General features: G+C 42.0%; 1 protein-coding gene across 1 annotated transcript; it reads right to left on the reverse strand.

The window, feature by feature from the left end:
- Nucleotides 1-4111: 4111 nt before the first annotated feature.
- LOC112265188 lies at nucleotides 4112-11143 on the reverse strand. The gene is made up of 9 exons (XM_024442280.2): nucleotides 10710-11143; nucleotides 9993-10070; nucleotides 9712-9747; nucleotides 9207-9265; nucleotides 8707-8785; nucleotides 8425-8553; nucleotides 7788-7970; nucleotides 6663-7437; nucleotides 4112-5478 (listed from the first exon to the last, which is right to left on the reverse strand). The coding sequence occupies exons 1-9, from the start codon at nucleotides 10806-10808 to the stop codon at nucleotides 5363-5365; spliced, it is 1554 nt and encodes a 517-aa protein (XP_024298048.2). The 5' UTR covers nucleotides 10809-11143; the 3' UTR covers nucleotides 4112-5362.
- Nucleotides 11144-19001: the final 7858 nt, after the last annotated feature.

The following is a 19001-nucleotide window of genomic DNA, read 5'->3' on the forward strand; positions in this document are numbered from 1 at the left end:
GTTTTTTGTTTAGTTCGAGATGCTTGAAACCTACAGTCCCAGTCAAAAGTTGACACACCAACTCATTCAAGGGTTTTTCTTTATTTTGACTATTTTCTACATTGTAGAATAATAGTGAAGATATAAACTATGAAATAATACATATGGAATCATGTAGTAACCAAAAAAAGTGTTAAACAAATCAAAATATTTGAGATTTTTCAAAGTAGCCACCATTTGCCTTGACAGTTTTGCACAATCTTGGCATTCTTAATCTGCTTCATGAGGTAGTCACCTGGAATGCATTTCAATTAACAGTGCCTTATTTGTGGAATTTCTGTCCTTAATGCTTTTAAGCCAAACAGTTGTGTTGTGACAAGGTAGGGGTGGTATACATAAGATAGCCCTATTTGGTAAAATACCAAGTCCATATTACGGCAAGAAAAGCTCAAATAAGCAAAGAGAAACAACAGCCCATCATTACTTTAAGACATGAACGTCAGTCAATACAGAACATTTTCAAGAACTTAAAAGTTTCTTCAAGTGCAGTCTCACACCATCAAGCGCTATGATGAGACTGGCTCTCATGAGGACCGCCACATGAATGGAAGACCCAGAGTTACCTCTGCTGCAGAAGATATGTTCATTAGAGTTACAAGACTCAGAAATTGCAGCCCAAATAAATGCTTCACAGAGTTCAAGTAACAGACACATCTCAACATCAGCTGTTCAGAGGAGACTGAGTGAATCAGGCCTTCATGGTTGAATTGCTGCAAAGAAACCACTAAAGGACACCAATAAGAAGAAGAGACTTGCTTAGGCCAAGAAACACGAGCAATGGACGTTAGATCGGTGTAAATCTGTGCTTTAGTCCAAATTTGACACATGTAACGATGGTGAAAGGTGTGCGTAATGATGGGCCACATCGAGCGCCAGAGAGGAGGAGTGGGAGCAGGGGTGACAGTACCCCCCAAATAAATGCTTCACAGAGTTCAAGTAACAGACACATCTCAACAACAGCTGTTCAGAGGAGACTGAGTGAATCAGGCCTTCATGGTTGAATTGCTGCAAAGAAACCACTAAAGGACACCAATAAGAAGAAGAGACTTGCTTAGGCCAAGAAACACGAGCAATGGACGTTAGATCAGTGTAAATCTGTGCTTTAGTCCATGTAACAATGGTGAAAGGTGTGCGTAATGATGGGCCACATCGAGCGCCAGAGAGGAGGAGTGGGAGCAGGGGTGACAGTACCCCCAAACAAAACAAGGACAGCTTCTGGACAAGGGGAACAAAATGACAATGCAGACACCGGGTTGAAACTGAGGAAGTGACAGATATCGGGGAGGCAATTAATAAGGTACTAGAGTCCAGGGGAGTCCCATGAAGTGCTAATGCGCGTAACGATGGTGAAAGGTGTGCATAATGATGGGCCGCCTGGCACCCTCGAGCACCAGAGAGGGGAATGGGAGCAGGTGTGACAATTTGACCAAGGAGAGTGATGGAATGCTGCATCAGATGATCTGGCATCCACAACCACCCAACCTCAACCCAATTCAGATTTGTGATTAATTGGACTGCAGAGTGAAGGAAAAGCATCCAACAAGTGCTTGGCATATGTGGAAACTCCTCCAAGACTGTTGGGAAAGCATTCCAGGTAAAGCTGGTTGAGAGAATGCCAAGAGTGTGCAAAGCTGTCAAAGGCTGGCTACTTTGAAGAATCTAAAATATATTTTGATTTGTTTAAGACTTTTTTTTGGTTACAACATGATTCCATATGTGTTAATCCATAGTTTGTCTTCACAATGTAGAAAATAGTAAAAATAAAGAAAAACCCTTGAATGAGTAGGTGTGTCCAAACTTGGTACTGTACATAAGGAGATAAGCCAAAGGCGGTATCATACAACCGTCTCGGGGTACACTGTACAAACTACAGTCTCTCTCACTTTCTCTCCCTGGTTCATGTAGCCACACTTTAACTGTCCTCTTGGTGTGAATGATTTCACAGGAACTAAAATGTCACGTCATTGGTCAGATGCTTAATTGAGGTTCTGGGTCCATACGTATTAAGAGAAGAGACGTTAGAAAGAGGAGTGGAACCCTCTCTCTTTCCATGTTACGAACAACCCCTCTCATTCCAATATATGAATAATGCTAACACTTGCAAAATCGTGATTTGTACAAATAACCAAACACCAGAACTACTGGTCGTTATCCTACACATCTCATTCAGTCCCGACAGATTCTCTCGGTTAACACGCAGAATCTTTCCACAAGAGATTATATGGGCCATAGTAAAAAGTAGTCCACTACTTGGTACGCATACACACTAATGGTCCGAGGATATGATGTTGGATACGCTGGACTTGCGTTCCAAATGGCACCCTATTCCATACGTAATGCACTACTTTTAGCCAGGGCCCAAGGGAGCCCTACAGTGTACACAGTGTACAAAACATTAAGAATACCTGCTCTTTCCATGACAGACGGACCAGGTGAATCCAGGTGAAAACTATGATCCCTAATTGATGTCACATGTTAAATCCACTTCAATCGACGTAGATGAAGGGGAGAAGACCAGTTAAAGAAGGATTTTTAAACCTTGAGACAATTGAGACATGGATTATGTGTGTGTCATTCAGAGGGTGAATGGGCAAAACAAAAGATTTAAGTGCCTTTGAACCAGGTATGGTAGTAGATGCCAGGCGCACCGGTTTGTGTCAAGAACTGCAACGCTGCTGGGTTTCTCACGCTCGGCAGTTTCCCGTGTGTATCAAGAATGGTCCACCACCCAAAGGACATCCAGACAACTTGACACAACTGTGGGAACGCGTTCAGCACCTTGTAGAGTCCATGCTCCTACGAATTGAGGCTGTTCTAAGAGCAAAAGGGGGTGCAACTCAATATTAGGAAAGTGTTCCTAATGTTTTGTACACTGTAAATGGCTGCAGCTGCTACATCATGGGAGCCACATCTGTGGGGATTTTGTGTTTCTTGGTTGTAATTTCATTACTTAGTATATTGATCTTCAGTCATATCCTATTATGTATACATTAGTATTGTAAATAAGAATATATACATCCTATATATTTTAGCTGTTATTGTCTATTAATGTTCTTTATGATTTCATGTTGTGTATGGACCCCAGGAAGAGTAGCTGCTGCTTTTGCAACAGGTAATGGGGATCCTAATAACATACCCCCCCACCAACATCGTAAAAAAAGCCTGCACAGGGTATTTCTGCTCCAAAGTGGTTTCATTACCTGCATAGCAACCATGTTCAATCATTTTCTCGCACGAGGGAATTCATATCCTGTGGTTGTTCAAAGCATAGAAATAGAATCTCTCTAGTTCTGTGGTTGAAACGGTTAGCTTCCAAACTATAGCTTCATAGGAGTACACTGGCCGTAGTGTTGTAGGAGACAAGCAATAACCCACATACAACACTGCTCTGTCCATGTCTTGATTCACTGCAGCCATCTGGTGTGTGGCAAAAATACATTTATATATTTCATTAAAACTGTAACTCACGATACATGATTAAAAAAAAAAACGATTTATTACTATCACACAACAGCATTCGATGGACTCGTACCCACTACTGCACCCGACAGCCGGTTGCTTACAACAGCAACTGTACTCCCCTCCATAAGTATTTGGACAGCGAAGCAAAACATTTACTTCAGCATTTTGGCTTTTAGATCAAATTATTCACATAATGAGACAGTACAGAATGTCAGCACGAGGGTATTTTCATACATATGTTTTAATGTTTAGAAATTATGTTTAATGTTTAGTCCTCCCATTTGAAGAAGTCGTTAGTATTTGGACACTTTCACGTAGCGTAAAGTAATCAAAAGTTGAGCATTTGGTTCCATATCCCTTGACCCTAAAGATTACATCAAGCTTTTGGCTCTACAAACTTGTTGGATGCATTTGCAGTTTGTTTTTGGTTGTGTTTCAGATTATATTTTGCCCAATAGGAAATGAACGATGACTGTAACGATAAACGAGTAAATATCTTTCTATGGGAGCAGATGTTTCTGAACACTTCCAAATGAATCCTGATAGCTACAACAAAACATGCTAACCTCTCACTTGTTACCAACAACAGGAGAGGTTAGTAATTTCTTGGAGGGGGGATCTTTGTGCCTCTAACCTTCACTCATCATCATTCACTCATCATTCATGATTACTGATAATCATGGTAGCATCCACATTAATGTAGAGGTGTTCTGAAACATTCTGTTCTTACTTACAATAGACGCTTGTAGGGTCACAAGCTTGATGTAGCCATTGAGTGCAAGGAATATGGGACCAAATACTCAACTTTCAATAACTTTAATAGACTAAGTGAATTCGTCCAAATACTTCTTCAAATGGCTGGAATAGATACACAGTCCCTTCATTTCTAAACGCTAAAACAGATGTGTATGAAAATACCCTCAAGTTAAAGGTGATATCCTGTACTCTCGCCTCATAAGAAACATGGGATCTAAATAGAAAGAAGTTATTGTCACGCCCTGACCTTAGTATTCTTTGTTTTCTTGATTATTTTGGTTAGGTCAGGGTGTGACAAGGGGTGGTTTGTCCTGTCTAGGGCTTTTGTATGTCTATGGTTCGTTGCCTGTGTCTGCACTCGTTTATATATATACCTTCACGTTCCTTTTGTTGTTTTGTAAAGTTTGTTTAGTGTTCTTCGTTTCATTAAAAAGAAGAATGTATTCACATCCCGCTGCGCCCTGGGGCCTCCTCCATTCAAAGAACGTGACAGTTCTCCTCACTGTCCAAATACATATTTAAAAGGATTGTTTAAAATAAATGAACAGGGGGAAAAAAAGGAATTGAACGAAAACTCCCTGGTCAATTCTGTCGGCCACCTAGTGGGTGGGTTTTCTGGGGTTGAATTCAATTTATTGTGGGAGCCACACCCGCATATCTTGTTACGCACCTTCATATGGCAAATCTGAATATCGACTGCTTAGAAGTGCATAGGAAAGGTGTACATTTCCTAAGTCCGACTCTGCCCCTATGAGAAAAGGCTTGAGTGTGTAGTAAAACGATGTCATTGGTGGTGATTGTGAATGATCTACTGTAATGCGATCTGATTGAATAGGGTTTTGTACTATGGAGTGTTGTATGACAGTTAAAATACTCAAATATTCCTTCTTAAGTACCGGCAATAGAAGATGTACCTGTTTGAGGTCTCGTTACAAAAACAAAATCCATAAAATGTTTCTTTAGCATAGCAATGTTATTAGGCCAGTACAGGGTACCCTGCTTTTAGGTCCCAATGTCCTCTCCTCTTTCTTCTCTTCTCACAGGGTAAAGACAAGACGGATGTAATAAACAGACGGAGGGAGAGAGGGATGAGAGAGACCTGTTTCTACTCGTCCTCCTCTGTGCTGGAGCTGGGCGGTAGGAGGACACACTCCTGTCTTCGGCACTTGGACGCCCTCCTCTTCCTCCTCCCTGGCATCTTCAGCCTCCTGTGGATCACATCTAAGACACACAACACGCACCCCTTATTAGAACAACTGCAAAAGAGGATTAACAGTAATGATAACGCTCAGTTGTAAAAGTTAGGGTCCTATAAAATCTGATCCTTTTTTGGCAGATTTTCTTTATAAACATTTTTCTTTTAGGTTTCCGTTTTTTCCCTGTTATCAGGTTTTCGCTCTCAAAATGAACACTTATTTAATAGTAAAACAACAAAATCATATGTTCCAAGTCCACAACAATGGTTGAACTACATCTGGAGACCACTTTTTAGGTCTGGTATAAATCTAAGAAATGTTGACCGTTGTTTGGTTAGCGATGTTTGTGTAGCACTCACGTAAATGCAGAGTTTGCAAAAGGTCCTCTGGTCAATTTCCCCCAAAATGTTACTTTTTTTTTAGGAACTCTGTCAGGGTCTCAACTTACTGTTAAAATAGTAGAATAACACAAGGTGCAATTTCCAAATTTTGTTGCGCATCAGCAGTTTTCCTCAGTCACTGATAGTCAGTCAATTAGCCCATGTCAGCTATTTCTTTTTTTTAGATTGCTAAGTTAGTTTAGTGGGCAGCTATCTAAACTTGTTATCATGTTCGAATTACAGGCTGGGGGGGCCCCCATTGATTTTGTTAGTCAGTCTCACACAGATATCATATTCAAAACTGCAAACATTTCTCTTCACCCTATGGCAAAATGGGTAGAATTGCAGGAAATTAGCTACACCCCATGGCAAAATGATTTACTCGAAATTAACTCTAAAACCATCTCCGCTGTCAAGAGGGGCACCATTAAAATGTTTTGCTCACAATGTGGGTGGGGAGGGTATAGATGTGGGTAAGCAGACCCGCGAGCAACTGCGGCCCCTCATGATGAGTTCAGATTTTTTTGTGGCCACCACCCCCATCGAAGTTGTCCATCCCTAGTGTAGACATATTGTATGTGCGCACCACACACACACACACACGGGGCATGGCTGTGCCGTTTCAGAAAGGTAAATACAAATCACTGATGCATTTTGTTAATATATTATGATAATTTTAGGCTAATTAATAAATGTTCTAAGTTCAATACATTTTTTTTATATCGTTGAATTCCATTTTCATGTCTGCATTCCGCAACGCAGATTTTATAGGGCCCGTAAGGAGTGTGTGTTGGGGACGGGGGGGATGTGTGATCCCCAATGAACCCACCTGCCACCCTGTCATAGTCCTGCTTGGAGTCGTGCCAGTACATGCTGGGCGTTGTGCGCCAGTGGCGGTAGAGGCGCGTGTGCAGCACGGACAGCACCAGCAGCACCAGGAGGAAGCCCAACGCCGCCGCCGCCCACACCGCCTCGTCTGTCCGCGGAGTGGGCAGCATCCTGTCACCGGGTCCAGCCACAGCGGCCCCTAGCGGAGCTATGGTCTCAGTGCACTCGCAGTGGCCCACCCTACCATCACAGTCTGCTCTCCTGTCCTGGCTGTTTGCCTGAGTGACAGCCAGCTGTTTGGGCTGACTCTGAGACAGAGGCTTTTTCCTCTTGGTTGGAGAATCCACGGGCTGTGTCTCTCCCTCGTGTCTGCTGCTCTTCTCCTCTCTCTCCTGGATGTCTCCCGTTTTCCCGCTCTGCCTCTTGTCCTCTGCTTCGTTCTGGTTCACCCAGTCTGTTTCTCTCACTTTGCCTCTGGGATCTTTTTCATTAGTGTCATTTTCTCTGCGGTGAGGTTGAGTCACTTTGAGTTCTCGGTCCGTGCCTCCCTGTGTAGCCCTCACTGTGGCTTGGCCCTCTGCTTCAGGTTGGAGTGTGGTTCCATGTTTCTGGACTCTGTTCGGCTCGGTTCTGTCCAGGGTGGTCCGTCTCTCTTTCTCCTTCCCCTCCTTCCTGAGTGCAGCTCGGCTCTTGCGGACCCTCCCTCTCCCCCAGTCTGTCACCTCCAACCATCCATCCAGAAGAGAGAGGGTCTCCTCACAGCACTGCCTCAGAGACTGGTTAAGATCAACAAAAAGGCACACTCAGTAAATCATACAAACAGTAAAACAATTCTGAGAGCTTCAAGACAACCTGGTTGCGGGGAATTGCAGTAGGTTCGCCAAATACCACAAATGTCAGAGTACAGATTATTTTATGTATATTGGTTCTTTAAATTTGGATAAGAGTGCTGAAAATGTAATGACTTTCAGGTTATTTGTTGATGTGAAAATCTAAATTCACAGATTTGATGGTAGTGTCATTAGATTTGGGGTGGAATGGGGTCCCCAGAAATACCACTGCTTTATGCTGTCTTTTAAACTAACAGACATGCAGTACCCTCTCCTCTCTCTGTCTTCTGGCTCACCTTTTGCTTTGGGTATGCGTGTTTGTGATCTGCAGGATGGGTCAACAGCAAGTTATACTGTCTGCTTTGATCAACGTCACCACGGTTCCCGTGTGCCGCTGTCGACTGCAGCCAATCACAGACCTCCGACGTGGTCACATGGGACAGCTCCAGCGTGCGACCCCAGGACACCAGCGCTAACGGCTTCAACAGGATAGAGATTCAGTCACCACAGGGTCATGTTCAGTAGGAACCAAAAGGAAGACAAAGGGTAAGTGTTATCTCTATTTATCCAATAAGAAACACTTGTTTTCTCCTTTGTTTTGCAACTGTGTGCCCTAATGAACACAACCCTCATTTCAATGACAGGCCACTCTGAAGATGTGTTCCCCATTGATAGAGGGAACATTCTGGTGTCTTGTTTCACCGTCGTAACTTTGTCAATGCATTTGTTGGGGTGTCAATTGAACACCCTGCTGTCATAGTAGACATATTTTGTGAGGAGGTGTCCGTTTTCAGTGTAATCTATAATCTGGGATATCAGCCATTTCACAAACTAGTACAGAGTAGATGGTAAATCACTTCTACTGATATCTAAGTCTAAGTAAAGGCAATGTTTCCTTTGATACTGTCTTTATTGTGTGTCTGACTCACTCACTCTGTGTTTGCTGAGGTCAGGGTGTGGCGTTATGATGTAGTCAGACAGACAGCAGTGGCCCAGGACAGACAGCAGGTCACGCTGACGAACAGGAGCACACGGATGGTACAGCAACACTGTTGCTCCATGCTGCACGCACGCACACACACACACACCACACACACCAACAGTAGAGACCGATTAGAGTTGGACAATCTGTTGTGGTAATACTGGACTAATGAAAACATATTGGCTATCTAATATGTGAGGCTGTGTGTGTGGTGTCAGGGTTTTAGTGGTTACCTGCAGGTTGTTGAGCCAGCGCTGAGGGGGGCAGTACAGGTACTCTCCACTCTCTGCTCCTACAGTCCGGTGAGCACCACTACACAAACCACCCACATAAAGACAGTTTAGTAAAAGGCACGCAACACAGGAATTGACATGAAGCTCTCAGAGGCACTAGCCCATCAGGCAGGTCAGGAGCAGTTTTTATTCATGGTTTTGGTCACTTGCCCAGAAAATGTATTTGGCTGTTTACATACAGATTACATTGTCACATTAAAGAGTTATTGCAAAGTAATATACATGAATATTTGCATGAGAAATGGAGTGCACATTTAACAGCCTGTCATATTTAACTGGATTTGACACAGGTACCCAGGTGTGTATGTATTGTGTGTTCTCGGTGATGTAACACTCTGTGTGTGTGTGTGTGTGTGTGTGTGTGTGTGTGTGTGTGTGTGTGTGTGTGTGTGTGTGTGTGTGTGTGTGTGTGTGTGTGTGCGTCCACCGCAGCATCTTACCTGTTGGGGATAGTGTGGTTGTATGTGATGGGTGTGTCCATGCAGACGTGCTCGATCCGCTGAGGTCAGACAGGAAAAGAGGGCAGACTTATGTATCAGCGCCAGGCGTGATTTCTCATTCTATATTTCAGAGAGGCATGTTTAGTTCTAGATCATACATTTCTACGTGAACGTTCTGCAACGCTGTGCCCTGCTGAACGGGGCTCAGGATTAGGCAACGTTTGCATCCTATCCTTCCAGACAGAAACACTGCGGTATGTTGTCTCGTTGACAATTTTGTTTGAATTTGTATTGAATTAAATTGAACAGGTAATGCGTCCTCTCTAGCAGAAAAATAAATACAATAAAATGCTCTTTTATAGTATATTTGTGTAAAGAATCAGTCGCTCCAAAGACTTATCAGTAATAGCTACAATGTGATCTAAGGGTTTGGAAAGAACGTGCTCATAAGGAAAGATAAAGGCTAGCTCATTGTACTTTCTGTTTGACAAGTTGAGTGATTTACCTGTGGGGGATACTTTGTGTCAATGCTAGCAATCTTCTGCAAACAGAGGAGAGAGACCTGGTTTACACTGTGTTTCAGCAATGGATTTGCTTGGGAAAATGCACACAACAAATGCACAATATTACGCCACGTGAACACGATAAATAGGTTACATAATCGTCAATGTGCGAGCTTGTGTTAAGTGAACATGTAATTCGTGCTTACAGTAATTTACTACCAGTCTTTATGTATGTTATGTGGAACAGCGGTTCAATGGGTCAAGTGGTTAGCTCCATAGTTACCTGGGTAGTGGACTCTGGCCAGGAAATCACAGGACAGCTCCACACAACTGACGGGGGCAGGTCTCTCCCCAGCAAGAGCTGCCAGTCACAGAAACACCATCATACAGATACAAAACGGTCACAGTTTACGTGCTGTTTTGAACAGTAACATACAATCGACGGCACATATATTCGCCATGTCATTGCATTGATGTGATAACTATGGTTTTTCTTCACGGTCGTTATGCAGATTGTCTAGCTATTATAATTGAAGCAGGCAATACAAAGTCAAGTGAAGTGACATGTCGCGACAACTTTTACTTTTACTTCACTACATTCCTAAAGAAAATTGATGTACTTTTTACTCCATACATTTTCCCTGCCACACAAAAGTACTCGTCACTTTTTGAATGCTTAGCTGGACAGGAAATTGGTCCAATTCACACACTTATCAAGAGAACATCCCTGGTCATCCCTACAGCCTCTGATATGGAAGTCACTTTACATACATGCTTCGTTTGTAAACACACACGCTTCGTTTGTAAATTAGTTCGGAGTTTTTGTGAGTAATAAAAAAAACAAGAAAATGGTTCAGTCTGGTTACTGGGTGACTTTCACTTTTACCTGAGTCGTTTTCCATTAGGGTATCTTTACTTTTACTCAAGTATGACAATTGGGTACTTTTTTCCGCCACTGCATATGGCCGTATAAAATAGTCCATAATGATTCATATTGTACCTTGCCATTGTCACAAGCTTTCCACATCGGCCTAGCAGCACGGGACAGAACCAAGCACAGCCACAGTCCGGACAGCAGAGTCGACACCGGTGGAGACATTCTTCTTCACACAATGGACAGATCGCGAATCACGGCGATAGTATCGTTTGAAGTAATCTCTTAAAATAAATACATCATTTTTTCAAAACAACCATTGGTCAACATTTGGATCATCCCATTCCTGTAGCTCCCACGTCGAGAACCATCGGTGCGAACTACTGCAAAAGCCCTCTGCTGGCACTGAGCGCAAACATCCAATGCAAGGCGAGGCATTGATGCTGTTACAGCAAAGGGCTATCCGACAAAAATACAGTATTCGAAGCTCTCTTTTTTCTTTACCATACGGTTAACGTTAGAACTGGCTACGGCAAAGCAAATGGGACAGAAAATGTAGGTTATTTTTTCATGGCTCCTACTCATTTCTTCCACACGGTGGCGCCAAATTATCACTTAACCGTCTGAACGCTGGAAACCGAGGACAGGCGCGCTTCAGCACTCGGCGGTCCGGTTCTGTGAGTTTGTGTGGCCTACAACTTCGCATCTGAGTCGTTGTTGCTCATAGATGTTTCCACTTCACAATAACAGCACTTACAGTTGACTGGGCAGCTCTAGCAGGGAAGAAATTTGATGAACTGACTTGTTGGAAAGGTGGTATCCTATGACAGTGCAACGCTGAAAGTCCCTGAGCTCTTCAGTATGGGCCATTCTACTGCCAATGTTTATCTCTGGAGATTACATGGCCATGTGTTCGATTATATACACCTGTCACCAACGGGTGTGGCTGAAATAGTCGAAACCACTCATTTGAAAGGGTGTCCACATATTTTGGGCATTTAGTGTACTTTATTCCATGGTCATTCGTAACTTTGTTCAATGCAGTCATTTGGTCTGGCGTCCTCAAACATTCATTGTTAAATCTGATCATTGCATATTTATGCCCATACTTCATATTTATTTATAGCCACTATGCCGCATCAGTTGGACTTCAGGTGATAATGCTTATTTAAGCAATAAGGCACGAGGGGGTATGGTATATGGCCAATATACCACGGCCGTGGTATATTAGCCATATACCACAAATCCCTGAGGTGCCTTATTGCTAAGTAACAGACACATTATAAACTGGTTATCAACGTAATTAGAGCAGTAAAAATACATGTTTTGTCATACCCGTGGTATACGGTCTGATATACCATGGCTGTCAGCCAATCAGCATTCGAGCCCTGAATGCTGATTGGCTGACATACCCGTATACCACAGGTATGACAGAACATGTATTTTTACTGCTCTAATGACGTTGGTAACTAATTTATAATAGCAATAAGCCACCTCGGGGGTTTGTGGTAAATGACTAATATACCAATGCTAAGGGCTGTATCCAGGCACTCCACGTTGTGTCATGCAGAAGAACATCCCTTAGCCGTGGGATATTAGCGATAAAGTGCATTCGTAAAGCATTCAGACCCCTTGACTTTTTACACATTTTGTTATATTACAGCCTTAATCCCCATCCAACCTGACAGAGCTTGTGAGGATCTGCAGAGAAGAATGGGGGAAAACTCCCCAAATACAGGTGTGCCGAGCTTGTAGCGACATACTGTACCCAAGAAGACTCAAGTGTGTAAACGCTGCCAAAAGTGCTTCAACAAAGTACTGAGTAACGGTAAGGTATTTCTGTTTTTTATTTTTAATACATTTGCAAAAATAAAAAATAAAACGTTTTTGCTTTGTCATTATGGGGTATTGTGTGTAGATTGATGAGGATTTAATTTATTTTTTATTTTTTAAATAAGGCTGTAATGTATCATTATGTAGAAAATGTCAAAGGGTCTGAATAATTTCTGAATGCACTGCATACCACACCCCCTCGTGCCTTATTGCTTAAATAGCACACCTGCCTGATAATATGGGCCAATATGATGTTGGGCTCAATTCTAGAGGGGAACATTTTATTTTAAATGGTGTTAGCATCATTTTTTAGTCCTGTTCATTTTGGAGTAACAAGTTTGAGGCGCTGTGTGCTAATGGTTAGTTCGGCTGTCTGTCAATAAATGAAGGAGTTTCAGATTGATTCTAGTGAGCGATTGGATAGCATGCACTGCAGACTTGGGATAATTTGATTACTGCCAGCGTTGATTAGACTGCTCCAGGCAGTGGTCTCGTGTGGGATTGAAATCCAAACCCAACCCTCATGTAAATCGTGACGACCTCAGTTACACAAATCTCACAAAACTCACTGAAAGGATCCTACTTACACTTTTTTGGGGTCTATTTTGGCACTGGAAGGAATGTTTCTGACTACTATCAATGCCACACAGTCTGTTTTCAATCAGATGTTGATTTTTGCCTTCAGTTGTTGCTCTTTAAAGTAATACATACAAAGCCGCTTTTGAATATCAGTTGGGTTTTATTCCTCACGAAATCAGAACAAAAATATACCATGATTTATATATTTTTTTCTTGACATTTAATCCATAGAATGGCCATTTGGAGGAAGGATTGTTGACATATATTAGACATTTGTATCTAAAAGAATAATTGAGAAATAATTGATCAAAGATGGCATATTTATGACATTTTGGCCTCACCCAGGCCTAGTGGCGACCCGTCATTCAGGGCAGAGCCCCACCTGTTTAGCCCCACCTGTTTGACCTGTACATACACTACCCAGCTCGCTGGTCACCATAGCATCACCCACCTGTAGCACGCGCTCCAGCAGGTATATCTCTCTGGTCACCCCCAAAACCAATTCTTTCATTGGACGCCTCTCCTTCCAGTTCTCTGCTGCCAATGACTGGAACGAACTACAAAAATCTCTGAAACTGGAAACACTTATCTCCCTCACTAGCTTTAAGCACCAACTGTCAGAGCAGCTCACAGATTACTGCAACTGTACATAGCCCACCTATAATTTAGCCCAAACAACTACCTCTTTCCCTACTGTATTTATTTTATTTATTTATTTTTGCTCCTTTGCACCCCATTATTTTTATTTCTACTTTGCACATTCTTCCACTGCAAATCTACCATTCCAGTGTTTTACTTGCTATATTGTATTTACTTTGCCACCATGGCCTTTTTTGCCTTTACCTCCCTTCTCACCTCATTTGCTCACATCGTATATAGACTTGTTTCTACTGTATTATTGACTGTATGTTTGTTTTACTCCATGTGTAACTCTGTGTCGTTGTATCTGTCGAACTGCTTTGCTTTATCTTGGCCAGGTCGCAATTGTAAATGAGAACTTGTTCTCAACTTGCCTACCTGGTTAAATAAAGGTGAAATAAAAATAAAGAAATAAACAGTCAAAAGTTTTAGAACACCTACTCATTCCAGAGTTTTTTCTTTATTTTTACTATTTACTACATTGTAGAATAATAGTGAAGACACCAAACTATGAAATAACACATATGCAATCATGTAGTAACCAAAAAGTGTTAGACAAATATATTTGAGATTTTAGAAATAGCCACCCTTTGCATTGATGACAGCTTTTCACATTGTTGGCATTCTCTCAACCAGCTTCATTAGGTGGTCACCTGGAATGCATTTCAATTAACAGCTGTGCCTTCTTAAAAGTTGATTTGTGGAATTTCTTTCCTTCTTATTTGAGCCTATTTGAGCCAATCGGTTGTGTTGTGACTAGGTTGTGACAAGGTAGGGTGATAGCCCTATTTGGTAAAAGACCAAGTCCATATTATGGCAAGAACAGCTCAAATAAGCAGAGACATTAAGACATGAAGGTCAGTCAATCTGGAAAATTTAAACAACTTTGAAAGTTCCTTCAAGTGCAGTCACAAAAACCAACAAGTGCTATGATGAAACTGGCTCTCGTGAAGACCGCCACAGGAAAGGAAGACCCAGAGTTACCTCTGCTGTAGAGGATAAGTTCATTAGAGTTACTGCACCTCAGAAATTTCTTCCCAAATAAACGCTTCACAGGGTTCAAGTAACAGACACATCTCAACATCAACTGTTCAGAGGAGACTGTGAATCAGGCCTTCATGGTCAAATTGCTGCAAAGAAACCACTACTAAAGGACACCAATAAGAAGAAGAGACTTGCTTGGGCCAAGAAACACGAGCAATGGACATTAGACTGGTATGCTTTCGTCTGATGAGTCCAAATTTGAGATTGTTGATCCAACCGTCGTTTCTTTGTGAGACACAGTGTAGGTGAATGGATGATCTCCGCATGTGTGGTTCCCACCATGAAGCATGGAGGAGGAGGTGTGATGGTGTGGGTGTGCTTTGCTGGTGACACTGTCAGTGATTTATTTAGAATTCAAGGCACACTTAACCAGCATAGCTACCACAGCATTCTGCAACGATACGCCATCCCATCTGGTTTGTGCTTAACGGGACTATCATCTGTTTTTCAACAGGACAATACCCAAAACACACCTTCAAGCTGTGTAAGCTCTATTTGACCAAGAACTAGAGTGATGGAGTGTTGCATCAGATGACTTGGCCTCCACATCACCAGACCTCAACCCATTTCAGATGGTTTGGGATGAGTTGGACTGCAGAGGGAAGGAAAAGCAGCCAACAAGAGCTCAGCATATGTGGGAACTCCTTCAAGACTGTTGGAAAGCATTCCTCATGAAGCTGGTTGAGAGAATGTCAAGAGTGTGCAAAGCTGTCATCAAGGCAAAGGGTGGCACTTTGAAGAATCTCAAATATAAAACATATTTTGTGTTGTTTATCATTTTTTTGCTTACTACATGATTCCAAATGTGTTATTTCATGGTTTTGATGTTTCCACTATTATTCTAAAATGTAGAAAGTAGTAAAAATAAAGAAAATTCCTTGAATGAGTAGGTGTGTCCAAACTTTTGACTGGTACTGTATATTTATATATTTTTGGTAAGGGGCACCATTTTTGGAAATTGATCCTCAGGCCTACAAAAGGGTGGCCAACCCTGCTTTATGGACATATCAAAGTTCCAGAGTGGGATCTCTGGTACTTTTAGAGTAATGGTCCAATTTGTCGCAATTTGTAGGATTCAAAATGGTCGCCCTCTGCTGGTGATTTGTGAGATCTGCAATGCTACAAGTAAAAGGAGGTTTGTGATTAGTTACATAGCCTGCTATGCCAATTTCTCTGTGTAAAATGGGCCTTAACCTTAAAACTAGCAGAGATCCCACTCTGTAACTTTGATATGCCCATATAGTATATTATGTTCAACAATATATGTGTACAAACAAATTGCCAAATCAAAAATGGTATATTTTCAATATTAATATTCATATTTGTCAATATTCAAATTAATGTAAGAAAATTGTTACTGAAATCAAAATTCATATGTTAGAGCAAGCAGTACAGCTTCATATGACACTAATAAATATGCCAAATTGTATTATTTCTTAATTATGCTTTTAGATACAAATGTCAAGTATATGTCAACAATCCTTCCTCCAAAGGACCATTCTATTGATTAAATGTTGTGAAAATCAGAAAAACGATGGCTTTTCTTTGTCCTGGTTTCGTGAGGAAGCACCCAGCTTTTCTTTACACTAAATATATTTCTCAACTCCTTAAAATAAGCCCAGGGATCTTTCAGAATTAAGGGAATAGGGTCCATCAAATCATATTTTATTGGTCACATGCACATATTTAGCAGATTTTATTTCGGGTGTAGTGAAACTCTTGTGTTCCTAGCTCTACATGAAGGAATTTTGGGGAGGGTCATGCTTTTTCAATTTTGTTGCTGGGGAAGGTTTAGTATTTAAAAAATGTGTCCAGAGAGGTATACTAAGAAGCAAGCTAGATCTATGTGGGATTTTCTAAAGCTAGCCAGCTTTAATTAGCTTCACATTCCAGCTCAGGCTTCATGGATATTCCTCTTCTGCCTGCCACTAACTCAAATGTCGCACGTGGCTAATCGAACGAGGAACTCTTCATTGAGACAATGCTGAAACATCAATCCATGGGCGTGTCAGTGCCACATTTTAATTTGTAACCGAAATCAAAATGAAAGAAACGTTATCTTGCAAATTAAGCAGGCTATGGTGTGAAATAGGTTTTTAGAAGTGCTGTCTATGTTTTCTTACTTATCGTTAATGCCGTCTATGGTGTACTTTGGTCTGCTTATCAATGCACAAGCACCTTTTCTCCCACTCCTATCGACAAAATAATTTGATTTAGTAATACAAAGGTTTTACTGCGCGTGAAGTTTCAAATGCATTCTGTCATTACTAAATGTGTAATATGATAGGTATTTTAACAATTCCATTTTTTAACACGTGAAAATGCCAATGAAAGGGATGATGGCACAATCTTTGCGGGAGGGAGGCAATCTGATTTCATTGGTCCTCAACTCACATCTCAGACACTTTATTCAGGATAAATTGACTTAGTCCTGAGTTAGCTTGGTTAGTTCTAAAGGGTTCTTTTCCATAGAAATTTACCAGGCTAAAAGGTGAACCCTTTAGCGGTACCGGTTATCCCAAGTTGATCTCAGAGTTGACCAAAGTTAGTTCGCTAACTCCTCAAACCAGTAGTAGGGCCAAGCTTCTTGTCATCCAGGACCTACAGTTGAAGTCGGAAGTTTAATCAAATCAAATCAAATTTATTTATATAGCCCTTCGTACATCAGCTGATATCTCAAAGTGATGTACAGAAACCCAGCCTAAAATCCCAAACAGCAAGCAATGCAGGTGTAGAAGCACGGTGGCTAGGAAAAACTCCCTAGAAAGGCAAAAACCTAGGAAGAAACCTAGAGAGGAACCAGGCTATGGGGGGTGGCCAGTCCTCTTCTTGCTGTGCCGGGTGGAGATTATAACAGAACATGGCCAAGATGTTCCAATGTTCATAAATGACCAGCATGGTCAAATAATAATAGTCACAGGCAGAACAGTTGAAACTGGAGCAGCAGCACGGCCAGGTGGACTGGGGACAGCAAGGAGTCATCATGCCAGGTAGTCCTGAGGTATGGTCCTAGGGCTCAGGTCCTCTGAGAGAGAGAAAGAAAGAGAGAAAGAGAGAATTAGAGAGCATACTTAAATTCACACAGGACACCGGATAAGACAGGAGAAGTACTCCAGACATAACAAACTGACCCTAGCCCCCGACACAAACTACTGCAGCATAAATACTGGAGGCTGAGACAGGAGGGGTCAGGAGACACTGTGGCCCCATCCGATGATACACCCGGACAGGGCCAAACAGGAAGGATATAACCCCACCCACTTTGCCAAAGCACAGAGCCCACACCACTAGAGGGATATCTTCAACCAACAACTTACCATCCTGAGACAAGGCCGAGTATAGCCCACAAAGATCTCCGCCACAGCACAACCCAAGGGGGGGGGGCGCCAACCCAGACAGGAAGATCACATCAGTGACTCAACCCACTCAAGGGACGCACCCCTCCTAGGGACGTCATGAAAGAGCACCAGTATGCCAGTGACTCAGCCCCTGTAATAGGGTTAGAGGCAGAGAATCCCAGTGGAAAGAGCCAGGCAGAGACAGCAAGGGTGGTTTGTTGCTCCAGAGCCTTTCCTTTCACCTTCACACTCCTGGGCCAGACTACACTCAATCAAATGACCCACTGAAGAGATGAGTTTTCAGTAAAGACTTAAAGGTTGAGACCGAGTTTACGTCTCTCACAAGTTAATTGGGTATTAGTCATTGAAAAACCATGTAGCCTACTAGCCAAGTGTTGTGAAGGGTAGACTACACAAATAGAATAATATGTTTTGAAATTTAAATAAAGAAGGGATGGTGTCACGTTCTGACCTTTATTTCCTTTGTTTTGTCTTTATTTAGTGTGGTCAGAGCGTGAGTTGGGGTGGGCAGTCTATGTTGGTTTTTCTATGATTTTGGGATTTCTATGTTTCGGCCTAGTATGGTTCTCAATCAGAGGCAGGTGTCATTAGTTGTCTCTGATTGAGAATCATACTTAGGTAGCCTGGCTTTCACTGTTTGTTTGTGGGTGATTGTCTATGTTAGTTGCTTGTGTCAGCACAGTTCTTATGATAGCGTCACGGTCGTTTTATTGTTTTTGTACAGTTTACTTCGCGTTTTTTGTCATCTATTAAATGATGCATTCCCACCACGCTGCGCTTTGGTCCGCTACTTACGACGATCGTGACAGATGGTGACCTTCTGAACTGTTAGAGTTAAACCAATGGTTTAAAGTATTACAGAAAAATAATGGCATTTGAGCATAATCCTTTCAATTCTAACCAAACAATGTCCATGATTTGCCCTGTGGCTGTAGTTGAGAGCTCAATTCGAGCACTCCAAGAT

The sequence above is a fragment of the Oncorhynchus tshawytscha genome, linkage group LG13 (assembly GCF_018296145.1).
Source record: "Oncorhynchus tshawytscha isolate Ot180627B linkage group LG13, Otsh_v2.0, whole genome shotgun sequence".
Taxonomy (NCBI): Eukaryota; Metazoa; Chordata; class Actinopteri; order Salmoniformes; family Salmonidae; genus Oncorhynchus; species Oncorhynchus tshawytscha.

What these genes read in the sequence shown, in the direction of transcription:
- LOC112265188 (XM_024442280.2), bottom strand. Translation starts at nt 10,808, where the DNA reads ATGTCTCCACCGGTGTCGACTCTGCTGTCCGGACTGTGGCTGTGCTTG. An exon ending in AAGCTTGTGACAATGGCAAG is followed by an intron (nt 10,071 to 10,709) that starts GTACAATATGAA and finishes TGTGACTGGCAG; the next exon opens with CTCTTGCTGGGGAGAGACCT. An exon ending in CTGACCTCAGCAAACACAGA is followed by an intron (nt 7,971 to 8,424) that starts GTGAGTGAGTCA and finishes ATCCTGTTGAAG; the next exon opens with CCGTTAGCGCTGGTGTCCTG.